The sequence below is a fragment of the Thamnophis elegans genome, chromosome 7 (genome assembly GCF_009769535.1).
Source record: "Thamnophis elegans isolate rThaEle1 chromosome 7, rThaEle1.pri, whole genome shotgun sequence".
Taxonomy (NCBI): domain Eukaryota; kingdom Metazoa; phylum Chordata; class Lepidosauria; order Squamata; family Colubridae; genus Thamnophis; species Thamnophis elegans.
The window spans coordinates 76502361-76516457 of NC_045547.1; the positions used below are offsets into that span (position 1 = coordinate 76502361).

Below are 14097 nucleotides of genomic sequence, written 5' to 3' on the forward strand. Positions count from 1 at the left end.
AGGCCATGATGCAGTCCCAATGGAACGAGGCCCTCCGGCTCTTTGCCACCAGCCGCGCTTCCCTCCAGCCTTCGCCCAAAGCCCCACACCAGGAGGCTGAAGCAGACCCCAAGTCGGAATTTCTGCCCCTCTCCGACCCCCACAAAAAGACCCCAAAGGGGGAGACTCTCTGCATGAAAACAAGCATTCATTGCATGCATCCGTCCCAGGGGCCATAGTTTGAGGACCCCTGATTTAGTGTAATATAAAAAATGCAAATAATTTTTCTGTGGACCACCAACATTTTCCCACAGTCCATGGTGACCGCTGACCTAGTCCAACCCCAGCCTCACCCAAGCAGGGGACCCTACTTAAAGGCTGGCCACGCCCCAACTTCTTCTGCCTGCGTCTGTTGGATGTTGAATCTGGAGGCCTTTCCAGACAGAGACAATTCAGATTAAATTGGACTTCTCCTTAACCTTTCGCAGGGAGTAGACAAAAATGACTGGTTTTTAGATGGCGTGCACAGGGCCGAGACTTGGAAAAAACCAACCCAAAGCGAATCTGCCTATTTTTTTTTTTTAGAAATGGAGGAGACAGTTCTTAATATTTCACCGCAATTATTTGCAAGCCTCCAGAATATGGAATTGCTTAGAAAGTGCCTTTTTATTTCATTAGAAAGTGGCGGCTTATGCGGATTATACTTTTTCCTAACTCGCTTTGCCAAGGACGACTCTAAAATAGAAAAGGGGTTGATGCACTGGGACATCTGGTCCTCCTCCAATTATTCTGAGGTTACGTCCTGATTGCTCAAGCCCTGAATTGTAACTTCTCTGGATGTCAACAATTGGCCCTCCGGCGTCCCACCGTTATCCAAGAAACCCTCTTTATTCTTGTCCAGGGGCCACTGGATGTCTTGTATCTGCCCTGCCTTTGTTGATGAACTCTGAACATAACAGATTTCTTGTCCTTTTGCCATTCGGACATATTTCTGGTTACCACCACTATTATTTTCTGCCCTGGTCCTGACATTTTGGAGTATTTTTGCCCTAAGGGCAGAAAGAGAAAGAGGTCACTTCAAAACAAAAAGGCAGAACTGTTTGGCACTGTAAGAGGATGGTGCTTAGTTGGCCAAGGAAAGTGAAGGGTCGAAGCTGAAGTTGGGGATTATTAAAACTTGGCCACGGAGTAACAATTTACTTGGAGGCATTTTAGATCTCTGTGATGAATGGCTTCTAGGTTGCCTTAAAAAAAAATGACTCAGGAGAGAAGAAATGCCAGAGGGAAGAAAGGGGGGGAGGGGGCAAATAAGTTAGGGAAAGTTTCTGGAACTGAGTCAGTGGTGGGATTCAATATTTTTTACTACTGGTTCTGTGGGCATGGCTTGGCTTTGTGGGCATGGCTTGGTGGATGCTGTAAGATTTCCGTTCCCACTCCAATCCAGGGCAAGGATACTGTAAACTCTCCGTTCCTACCCTACTCCAAGGGAAGGATACTGCAAAATCCCCATTCCCATCTAACTCCAGGTAAAGAATATTGTAAGATTGCCATTCCTACCCCAATCCAGGAGAAGGATACTGTAAAATCTCCATTCCCTCCCCACACCAGGGGAAGGATACTATAAAATCTCCATTTCCACCCCACTCCTGGGGAAGGATACTGTAAAATCTCCATTTCCTCCCCACACCAGGGGAAGAATACTATAAAATCTCCATTTCCACCCCACTCCTGGGGAAGGATACTGTAAAATCTCCATTTCCTCCCCACACCAGGGGAAGAATACTATAAAATCTCCATTTCCACCCCACTCCTGGGGAAGGATACTATAAAATCTCCATTTCCACCCCACGCCTGGGGCAAGGATACTGCAAAATCCCCATTCCCTCCCCACCCCAGGGGAAGGATTCTGTAAAATCTCCATTCCCTCCCCACTCCAGGGGAAGGATACTGCAAAATCCCCATTCCCTTCCCACCTCTCTAATCTGCTTTCCAGCTCCATTCTCCTGTTCAGGGCAACAAAAGAAGATCAGCTGGAAGGTAGCAGGGGCATGGCCACCCTATTTGCCGATTGTCCGAACTACTCAAAATTTCCACTACCGGTTCTCCTGAACCGGTCAGAACTGGCTGAATATCACCTCTTCTCCCTAAAATGAGCCTACTTTTGTTCTTCATTTACTGCCTTAAAAATACTTATATACACAATGTTCAAAAAATGTCCCCTTATTCTCCCTACCTTTGTGCAAAATTTCAGATGAGAGACTGAGGCTTAAGGAGTTTATGAGAGACCTGGGTTAGGATATTTCCCACGCATGAAGCTGCTAGAGTTCCCGCAGGAAAATATTCTTAGCTACGGATGCTTCTTAAAGCTGATCAGCTCTTCAGAAAAAAACTTAGTACAGGTAGTCCTCGACTTACGACCACAACAGAGCCCAAACTTCCTGTTCCTAAGTGAAACACTTGTTAAGGGAGTCTTGCCCCGTTTGACGACCTTTCTTTCCACAGTTTGTCAAGGGAATCCCTGCAGTTGTTAAGTGAATCTGGCTTCCCCATTGACTTTACTGGTTAGAAAGTCATAAAAAAGGACCATGTGACCCCCGGGATGCTTCACAGGTCATAAATAGAAGTCAGTTGCCAAGCAATTTTTGAATTTTGATCACGTGACCATGGGGATGCTGCATTGGTCGTAAGTGTGAAAAACGGACATAAGTCACTTTTCTTCAGTGCCTTTGTAACTTTGAATGGACACTAAATGAACTGTTGTAAATCAAGGACTACCTGTAGTGGGGAGCTACTGAAGCTCATGTGCCTGTGGAGCAGACTTGCAAAAAACAGGAGACTGAGACTGTGGGAGGAGTCAAGTGAGTAACCAGCCTAGAATCATTACATTCCCACAAAAGTTCCATACAACCCCTCTTGAATTCTGTTCTCTCTTATCTGGCACCAATTTAGTGCTGGTTGTTCGTTGACTAGATTCTCGTGTATAGGCATGAGCAATAAATCAGCTTAACTGGAACTGAATGTGTGGCCCCAATTCTTCGCACCTGACGTGAACGGGTGGTAGGCAAAAAACTTACAATCTTGTCCTTCTTTTAGTCAAGCTAATTTCTGCACATTGGCCAGACATGGGTGGGTTCCTGCCAGTTCTAACCTCTTCTATAGAAGAGATTCCACAAATCTACAGTGCCGTTTAGAACCGGTTCCAGCTCCCTCCCCCTGCCCGTCCGCACATCATGAAGATGAAGAGTGAGAGGAGGAATTCTGGGAGTTGAAGTCCACAAGTCTTAAAGCTGTCAAGTTTGAACACCCCTGGGGTTTTTTTTTTTTTTATAACGGGTTAGGGGTGCAAGGGTCTTGTAACTTGACAGCTTTAAGACTTGCGTGCTTCAAATGCCAGAGTTTCTGAGCCAACATTTTGGTTGCTAAGCAAGAGTGTTGTTAAGTGAGTTTCACCACATTTTACAAGTTGGCCACTCCCACCCAGTCACATGGCCGGAAAGCTACTCCCACAAATCAGGCCACACCTACAGAAGAGCTTCTAAAAAATTTTGAAACCCACCACTGGGCCAGACCCATTTACAAGACATGTGGTTGCTGTGTTTTTTTTTTCCATTCTCACTTCCTGCACCAAAAAACTGGCATAAACCTACTTTGATGGGGAAGCAGTAAAGTTAACTCTGGAGAATAATGATCTCCTTGGCACCACATCCAGCATCGAGGGCTTATTGTTTATTTTATTTATATCCCGCCTTTGTTATTTCTTTATATAACTCAAGGCAGTGAAGAGACAATAATCCTTCCTCTCCTATTTCTCAACATCAACAACAACCCTGTGAGGTGGGTTGAGCTGAGAGAGAGAGAGAGGGACTGGCTCAAAGTCAGCCAGGTGGCTTTCATGCCTAAGGCAGGACTAGAACTCCCAGTCTCCTGGTGACTGGCCCAAAGTTACCCAGCTGGCTTTCATGCCTAAGGCAGGACTAGAACCCACCTTCTCCTGGTGACTGGCTCAAACTCAGCCAGGTGGCTTTCATGCCTAAGGCAGGGCTAGAATTCCCTGTCTCCTGGAGACTAGCTCAAAGTCACCCAGCTGAGTGGGTCTAGAACTCACCATCTCCTGGCGACTGGCCCAAAGTTACCCAGCTGGCTTTCATGCCTAAGGCAGGACTAGAACTCCCAGTCTCCTGGTGATTGGCCCAAAGTCACCAGCTGGCTTTCATGCCTAAAGCAGAACTAGAACTCCCAGTCTTTTGGTGACTGGCCCAAAGTTACCCAGCTGGCATTCATGCCTAAAGCAGGGCTAGAATTCACCATCTCCTGGTGACTGGGCCAAAGTCACCTAGCCTGCTTTCATGCCTAAGGCGGGGCTAGAATTCCCTGTCTCCTGGTTTCTTGCCAAGTCTCTTCACCACTAAACCAACCTGGCTCTCTATTTTGTGTGGCTTCATACTTAAAACTGAGAAATGTCCTTTCATATTTTAGCTAAATTTGATGTTCCGGTTGAACTATATCTGACATTCCCTCCTCAAAAGCCAAACATTTCTATCATTCTTCCCTGCCCACCCCCTAAATAATATTTTTTTAAAAAACACGAACAGCGTGGCAGGGTAACATTAAAAATCAAGTCTGCTGGTTTCTATTTTTAAAAAGGGGCATAAAATCTGTCGGTATTTACCAAGCGGCTTTCATCTCAGCTAGATGAGATGATTCGGGGGGAAAATGGTTGGTCCATAGAGATGTGGGGGGGAGAAAGATTTAAAAAATCCCTCAGCTCCATTATTCATGGACCCGATCCGTTTACTCAAACCCAGCCAACAGGTGTTCTGTCTTTTAAAATTATCTACAGAATCCACGACTTTAGAAGTCTGGAATCCGGGGACAAATTGAACTCTCTGCTTCTTCAGCCCATCATCTCGCTCTCTTTCCAGTTTGGGGTGGGGGGATTTAAGTGGAAAGAAAAGCTTTTGTACAATGGGTAGCGTCGCCAGTTACAAACCTCAACTGGCAACTCCTACAGACGTCCAATTCTTTGCTGCCAAATAATTATTTTTACAGAGAAACTTATGGGCGATTAGCCTCCGCATTCCTTTTTGTCTGGCCTTGCTTGCTTTTTGGAATAATAGCCCCTGCAAAGATTAATGTGGCGGCCCTTGGCCCCTCCCAGCCCAAAGTTGCCCGTTCTTTTAAATTGAACTTTCTTTTTCCTTGACGAGATTGAAACTTAGAGCCGCCGTATTTTGTAAATGGCTTCACAATGTATTTATGAAGCAATCCAGACCTTGGGTTTAGAAGGTGGCAGAATCGAGGAAGTGACTACAGATACAATACAACAGCAGAGTTGGAAGGGACCTTGGAGGTCTTCTAGTCCAACCCCCTGCCTAGGCAGGAAAACCTACACCGTTTCAGCTAAATGACTATCCAACATTTTCTTAAAGACTCCCAGGAGATACACAAGGGATGGGTTTGCTCCACAGAGTTCAGAAGGGGTCCCCCCCCCCCCAGGATTGCACATTGAGATCAAGATCCAAAAAATAGCCAAAGGTTACAGAATGCAGCATTCTAAGTAGAGAAGGGAAGTTCCCACTATCATGTCTACAACATCGGCCCAACAACTTTAACATTGATTCCCAAAGAAAAGCCAAAAGGGGTCGCTGAACGCCCAGTTATAGGAAGACATATAAACGACCCCACAAAAAAAGGTGCCAGCCTTTGAACTACCATGCCAGCAATGGACAACTCTGAATAGGATTCGTACCTCACACGATGTCTGCGTCAGGGGTGGGTTCCTGCCAGTTCTAACCTCTTCTATAGAAGAGGTTCCACAAATCTACAGTGCCATTTTGAAGTGGTTCCAGCTCCCTCCCCCTGCCCGTCCGCACATCATCAAGATGAAGAGCGAGAGGAGTTGAAGTCCACAAGTCTTAAAGCTGTCAAGTTTGAACACCTCTGGGTTTTTTTCTTCGAAAGGGTTAGGGGTGCAAGGGTCTTGTAACTTGACAGCTTTAAGACTTGCACACTTCAGTGCCAGAGTTCCTGAGCCAACATGACTGGAGGAGGAATTCTGGGAGCTGAAGTCCACAAGTCTTAAAGCTGTCAAGTTTGAACACCCCTGGGGGGTTTTTTTCTAAAGGGTTAGGGGTAGAAGGGTCTTGCAACTTGACAGCTTTTAGACTCACATGCTTCAAATGCCAGAGTTTCTGAGCCAACATTTTGGTTGCTAAGCAAGAGCGTTGTTAAGTGAGTTTCACCACATTTTACAAGTTGGCCAGCCCACACAGTCACATGACTGCCAAGCCACTCCCACCCAGTCACATGACCAGCAAGCCACTCCCACAAAGCAGGCCACACCTACAGAAGAGGTTCTAAAAAAATTTGAAACCCACCACTGGTCTGCGGGGACTCGCTGTATCAATGGGAGGGGTGCTTAGCATCGTCCCCTCAGTGTGACTGCAAGGTCCCATGTCAAACTGTAGACGGTATCGTGACCGGCTGTAAGCTGAGGCCAATATCAGTTTAGTATCTGATTATTATTATTTTTTAATATACAGACTCTCCTGCTTGTGCCAGGAGTTGAATGAGATGTCCTCCAAAGTCCCTTCCAATTCTGTTATTTTACGTTCTATGATACTGCAAAACATCGGGAAAGTATCAGAAGGCAGACAGACGAGGGGAGGGAGCTTGGTGGTTGGGGGTTCCTCAGTGTTGTGGCCTGCCAGCAGATCTGGCAGCAGATTCGGACAGTGAGGACACTGGGGAGGAACCTGGGCCAGTCCTGGAGTCTGGGAAAGGCTCTGATGAGGGCTCTGGGTCGGAGGCAGAGATAGGGACATGACCTTCTGACAGTTATCAGCTGCCTTCAGAGTCGGAGATCAGTGGGGCAGAAGAACAGCTGGAGCCTGTTCCCAGTGTGCACCTACACAGAGCTGCCAGGAGAAGGGAACAGCTAAGGAACAAGGGCCAACTCGGGAGTAAAGCCACAGGTGGACGGTGAATGGCCCCTCCCATAGGGAATTAAAGAGGAATGAAAGAGGAGGGGAGTTTGCAGGAGACAATTCGTTCAATTCATTCGGGTGAAGATCTGTTCCTGACTCCTTGCCAAGTAATTGCTGCTACAGCGTGGAGTTTTGAAGATATCAGCCTGGCAGCTCTCCAAGCTGGATAAAAGTCCGTAATTGTGAAATCTCTTGAAAGACAGTTGGCAGGAATTTTGCTGGAGAGGAATTCCCTTTAACCTAAATAAAAGGACTTTTATCGGAACGAGGAGTCAGCTTCGTGTTTTTGGGAAGCCTAGGTCACCACACCCATGAGCAACTGGGTTGGGCCAGCAAGTTGTTGGTTTTTCTTTTCTAGTTGGCCGTTTCACCAGACCGCTGGCACACTTTCTTTCTTGCAAGATGGAGAGGGAGGGTGTGCGCGTGCGTGTGTGTGTTTCCCTGCCTCCGTGGTGAGTGTAAAATGAGTTTCTTTTAAAGCTTTGCCCTCTTACCTTGCAGGAGGTGGCTGGAGGTCTTTGGTCCCTTCTCTGAGCCTTAAGAAGATGCCTTTCGTGCATCTGATTGGGAGACCTTTGCCTCCTCTGTCTCCCGATAACTCTGCAGCATTGAAGGGTCAGCGGGGAATTCGGGAAAGCAGGAGGGGAGGAGGAAGAGGGGAAGACGGCGAAGAACAGAGCCTGGAGCAGCAGCGTCTGTATTCCTAAAAGGAAGGGAAATAAAAGAAAGCCCATTGAGAATTTGGATGGACTTCCCCATCACCCCCAAACTTTAAAGCAACTTCCTTCCCCTTTAATTCCATCCCTTGAGTGTTGCAGTAGGGAAAGGCAGAGTGTTAATTCTCCACTGAATCAACATGTCCATCAATTGAAAAGAAAGAGGGCACTCACAGCACCCACACAGGCCCTGCGAGGCTCACAGTCACCCCGAAATGACGTTTGAGGATACTTTTGCTGCTCCTCCCTTTGCTTTCTTCTCGGGTAGCTTCGCCTCTACCACACTCTCCCTCCATCTCAACAAAAAAAAAAAAAGTAATAATTGGAGCCACCTGGTAAGCTGAAATATGAGTTTGTGTTCAAAGAAGTGGTTTGGCCTTTTTTTTTTTACTCCATCCACCCCATAGAGCCACTCTCTGGCAAGGACCACAAACAGAAGCCCTGTCTGTCTGTTTGTCCTTATGTGTCTGTCTGTCTTATCTATATCCATCTATCCATCTAGCAACTATCTATCTATCTATCTATCTATCTATCTATCTATCTATCTATCTATCTATCTATCTATCTATCTACCTACCTACCTACCTACCTACCTACCTACCTACCTATCATACATCTATCTATCATTCTATCATGCTATTATTCTAACATCTATCTATCATTCTATCATTCTAATATATATTAGCCAATTTTACGTGGGAGAAAACCCGAATAACCAAAGACCTACATACTAACACCCGCGAAAACCATATATATATATGCAGACATCTTAGCCATTAACCCTAAGATGTAATACAGCCCAGGTTCAAATCCCGTTAGGGTATGGCTTGCTGATGAGAGCTAAATAGCTTGAAATGAATCTATACTAGTCTCCCTTTATTTATTTATCAGCACAAATACAACACAAATATAACAAAGGTAACAGTAAAAATATTGGGTTTCTGTCGTGATGGACTCTTGTGACGAGCCGATTGACAGATAATGGAAGCAGTTAGCTTCCTCCCATAATTGGGGCATATCAGGGGTTGTGACACTATATATATATATATATATATATATATATATATATAAATAATTATATCATTCTAACATCTATCTGTCTGTCTGTCTGTCTGTCTGCCTGCCTGCCTACCTACCTACCTGCCTACCTATCTATCATACATCTATCTATCTATCATTCTATCATTCTATCATTCTATCATTCTATCATTCTATTATTCTAACATCTATCATTCATTCTTTCATTCTATTATTCTAACATCTATCTATCTATCTATCTATCTATCTATCTATCATTCTAACATCTATCTATCATTCTATCATTCTATTATTCTAACATCCATCTATCTATCTATCTATCTATCTATCTATCTATCTATCTATCTATCTATCATTCTATCTATTTAATTTCTGTACTGCCCATCACCCTTGATGCCTCTGGGAAGTTTACAGTAAAACAATATGAAAGCTATTTTAAAAAAGTAAAAAAAAAAAACAGATTAAAACAGTAAAAAGGAACATTTGGAAAGTTTGAAAGGCAGAGGGAGCACCTTCAATCTACCAACCACTCTCGGGGGTTGCATAGCATTCTTGGACCCCGCAGGCCAATTGGCAGAGCCAGTTCTTAGCACTTTTCCGGAAAGCCGCTCTGCTTCATTTCATTTGGGTGTGAATAGAATAGCAATTTGGATTGGCTACGCCAGCTTCCAAAACAGCAGGTTCACATCTGAGGCTCTGTTTCGGAAATTAGACCAACTCTAGTGCCAACTTTTCCACGCTAACAATTGAGAACCCAACTGGAGGATTCAAGTGACAGAGACCACACACCTTCCTCACAAGATATTCACCATACATGTATACAAAACCCTTCTGGATGAAAGTTAAGACTCTTGCCCATGACCTTAAGTCAACAAAAAATTTCAATGTCTACTTAGGTTCTCAGTCATCCAGCCATGGTTGTCCCAAAGGTGCTTTTTTCAAGAGACAACTGGACTCTCTGGCTTTTATTTGAAGATCTTTCGCTTCTCATCCAAGAAGCTTCTTCAGCTGAAGAACCTTTGAATTGAATTGAATTTTATTATTTGTATGCCGCCCTTCTCCGGGAAGGACTCAGGGCGGCGAACAATTCAAAAGGGGAAAAAGGGGAACATAAAACGAAGTACAAATAATTAAAATAGACAAGAGTCACGCAACCATACAAGTCGAGAGGGGAAGGGAACTCATCAACCCCAGGCCTGCCGGCAAAGCCAGGTTTTGACGGCTTTTCGGAAGGCCTGGAGAGAGGTGAGGGTCCGAATCTCTGCGGGGAGTTCGTTCCAGAGGGCCGGAGCTGCCACAGAGAAGGCCCTCCCCCGGGTAGTAGCCAGATGGCATTGGCTAGTAGATGGAACCCGGAGGAGGCCAACCCTGTGTGATCTAATGGGTCTGTGGGAGGTAATTGGCAGCAGGCGGTCTCTCAAGTACCCAGATCCAATACCATGAAGGGCTTTATAAGTTACGACTAGCACCTTGAAGCGTATCCGGAGACCGATCGGTAACCAGTGCAGCTCGCGGAGGATAGGTGTAATGTGGGTGTACCGACGTGCACCCACAATCGCTCGCGCGGCTGCGTTCTGGACAAGTTGAAGTCTCCAAATACTCTTCAAGGGCTGCCCCATGTAGGGTCAAAGACATCTACAACTTTCTTAAGTCTGTTCTGACCGAGGCTTCCCAAGAGCATGAAGCAAACTCTTTGTCCCGACAAAAAAACACTTTTTATTAATTGACAGTGAATTCTGCTCATTCACATCCAGGAAAGTCTTTCAAGGGAGGATTTACAGTCACAGACCTTATCTGGCTTGGAGAGCTGCCAGGCCGAGATCTTCAAAAGGTGGCAAGGAGAGTCACGAACCAATTAAGTGAATTAATTGTCTCCTGCAAACTCCACTCCCCTTTCGCTCCTTTTTTATTTCCTCTGGGAGGGGCCATTCACCGTCCACCTGTGGCCTTATTCCCAAGTCAACCCCTGTTCTTCAGCTGTTTTCTTCGTCTGGCAATTCTGTGCATGCGCACACTGGGAACAGGCTCCAGCTGTTCGTCTGCCTCACTGATGTCTGACTCTGAAGGCAGCCAATAACTGGCATATGGTCCTGTCCCCCTCTCTGCCTCCGAAACAGAGCCCACCTCAGAGCCTTCCCCAGACTCCAGGACTGGCCCAGGTTCCTCCCCAACCGCCTCACTGTCCGAATCTGCTGCCAGTTCCGCTGGTGGGCCACAACAAAGTGTCCCTGTGGGGTCAGCCATGATCAGTCGCAATCAGAGGCAGAAGGGTAAGTAGGACTTCTTCTAAGAGCAGGCCCCGAGGACACATAAGAGCCACCAAATTGTGTAACGTACTTCTTACACTCACAACAATTCCTTCACATCAAACAGCAATGCGATCAGGATTGCTTTATTTTTTCACTTGGGAAGGGATGCAAAACAGCTATCAAACGTCTTGTAAAATATGATTGCTATTAACCCTGGGTTATGTAATGCTTCCTTTCTTTTTTTAGTATGAAATTCCACCGCATGCTTTCCAGATAGCAGGAATAAATCCAGATGTTTGCTTTCTCCAAATTTAGTGCAGGGAAGAGACGGGGGCAAGAATGCATCTCCGACACACAGGCACAACACCTGCTGAATCCAGAACATGGATAATGTCTTTCGCAATTTACCTGAACATAGAGAGCCGAGGTGGCGCAGTGATTAGAGTGCAGTACTGCAGGCCACTTCAGATGACTGCTATCTGCAGTTCGGCGGTTCAAATCTCACCGGCTCAAGGTGGACTCAGCCTTCCATCCTTCTGAGGTGGGTGAAATGAGGACCCAGACTGTGGGGGCGATATGCTGATTCTGTAAACCGCTTAGAGAGGGCTGAAAGCCCTATAAAGCGGTATATAAGTCTAACTGCTATTGCTATAGAAAGAGCATCCTGAAAGGTGTATAGGTAGTCCTCAACTTACAACAGTTCATTTAGTAACCATTCAAGGTTACAAAGGCACTGAAAAAAGTGACTTATGACCATTTTTCACATGACCATTGCTGCATCCCTGTGGTCCCATAATCAAAATTCAGACATTTGACAACTGACTCATATATATGACGGTTGCAATGTCCATGGATCATGGGATCTCCTCTTGTGACCGTCTGAGAAGCAAAATCAATGGGGAAGCCACATTCACTTTACACCCAGTTGTTACTAATTTAACAACTGAAGGGATTCACTTAACTCACCATGGCAAGAAAAGGGTGTAAAATAGGGGGAAATTCACTTAATAACCAGAAAGTCCAGTTGCCTCTTGAAACCCTTAATCCTAACTGTCAAAAATGTCTCAAAGGTGGGTTTTTTTTCAGGAGGCAAATGGACTTTCTGGTTTGTTTTTCCTTTGAAAACGTTTCACTTCTCCTCCAAGAAGCTTCTTCAGAGTTGAAGAAGCTTCTTGGATGAGAAGTGAAATGTCTTCAAAAGAAGAAGTCCAGTTGCCTCCTGAAAAGCACCTTTGGGACAACCGTGACCTGGATGATGACTGAGGATCTCTGCAGATGTTTAGCTATACAATTTGGGATGAAGACGCTTGGAATGGTGTGGGAGTAGGAATGGATTTCCAGAGGAAAAAAATTTCAGAGTACAGGAACCATTTGCACCACTCAGGTGACCTTAAGGACACCGATAAACCTTCAAGGTTTATCAACGACCCTCTAAAAGGATGCAAAGGACCAGCTGTCTGCAAGGAATATAAATCCTTCCATTCCCCACTGTCCTGTCGAAGCTGAAGAAGCTTCTTGGATGAGAAGTGAAATGTCTTCAAAAGAAGAAGCCCAGTTGCCTCCTGAAAAGCACCTTTGGGACAACCGTGACCTGGATGATGACCGAGGATCTCTGCAGATGTTTATCTATACAATTTGGGATGAAGATACTTGGAATGGTGTGGGAGTAGGAACGGATTTCCAGAGGGAAAGAATTGCAGACTACAGGAACCATTTGCACAACTCAGGTGACCCTGAAGACACAGATAAACCTCCAAGTGCTTCAAAGAGTCTCTAAAAAGATGCAAATGATCAGTTGTCTGCAAGGAATATAAATCCCTCCATTCCCCACCATTCAGTCAGAGCTGAAGAAGCTTCTTGGATGAGAACCGAAACGTCTTCAAAGGAAGAAGTCCAGTTGCCTCCTGAAAAAGCACTTTTGGAGCAACCGTGACCTGGATGATTAAGAATCTCTACAGACTTTAGCTATACAATTTGGGATGAAGACCCTTGGGAGGGTGTGGGAGTAGGAATGGATTTCCAGAGGAAAACAATTTCAGAGTACAGGAACCATTTGCACCACTCAGGTGACCTTAAGGACACAGATAAACCTTCAAGTGGCCTCAACGACCCTCTAAAAGGATGCAAAGGACCAGCTGTCTGCAAGGAATATAAATCCTTCCATTCCCCACTGTCCTGTCGGAGCTGAAGAAGCTTCTTGGATGAGAAGCGAAACATCTTCAAAAGAAAAAACAAAGTCCAGGTGCCTCCTTAAAAAAGAACCTTTGGGACAGCCATGATCTGGGTGACTGAGAATCTCTGCAGACTTTTAGCTATACAATTGGGGATGAACACGCTTGGAATGGTGTGGGAGTAGGAATGGATTTCCAGAGGAAAATAATTGCAGACTACCAGGAACCAGCAGCACAGGTGACACATATAAATTTCCAAGTGGCCTCAACGACCCTCTAAAAGGATGCAAATGACCAGCTGTCTGTCCTTCCATTCCCCACTATCCTGTTGGAGCTGAAGAAGCTTCTTGGATGAGAAACGTAATGTCTTCAAAGAAAGAAAAAAACCAGAAAGTCCAGTTGCCTCCTGAAAAAGCATCTTGGGGACAACCATGACCTGGATGAACTGAGAATCTTTATAGACATTTAACTGTCCAAATCGAAATTTCAGGCTGACTTGTGGTCATAACTCAAGCGCTAACTTTATAATCACCATTCTCAAGAATCCTTGACTTGCCTATCCATGAAAGTATTTGTCTGCAATTATTCAAACAACATGATGCTATTTGTAAAAGACACGAACTGGCTCACCAAAGTTTCTGGCAAGGACAAAATTTGCTTTTCACTCTCCATCTCATCCCTCTGGGAATCTGTCCCAAATTCCTTTAGTTCCATCAATTCCTTCCTCTTCTAGGTTGACCTGGGAATGATTACCACTTGCATCCTGCCATGACCAAACAATTAGTCTCTAATTTCCTTACAGGAATTAAAACTGTTCATCTACCCATTTGAAGAGCTCATTCAGAGGTCAGCAACCTTAAACACTCAAAGAGCCACAAAGATCGTAACCGGAAGCCCCCCGTTCAATTCTGGAGCCGACCGGAAGTCCAGTTCCCCCACCTTAGAGTCTCCTCCTAGC

General features: G+C 45.3%; 1 protein-coding gene across 2 annotated transcripts in view; it reads right to left on the reverse strand.

Moving 5' to 3' along the window:
* The window catches only part of NTF3 (neurotrophin 3), a 92540-nt gene that overhangs the window by 22630 nt on the left and 55813 nt on the right, over positions 1–14097 (reverse strand). For both annotated transcript variants that reach the window (XM_032221600.1, XM_032221599.1), the window contains exon 2: positions 7460–7668. In XM_032221600.1, the coding sequence (XP_032077491.1) occupies positions 7460–7525 (66 nt within the window). In that variant the 5' untranslated portion in view covers positions 7526–7668. The remainder of the gene's footprint in view (positions 1–7459; positions 7669–14097) is intronic.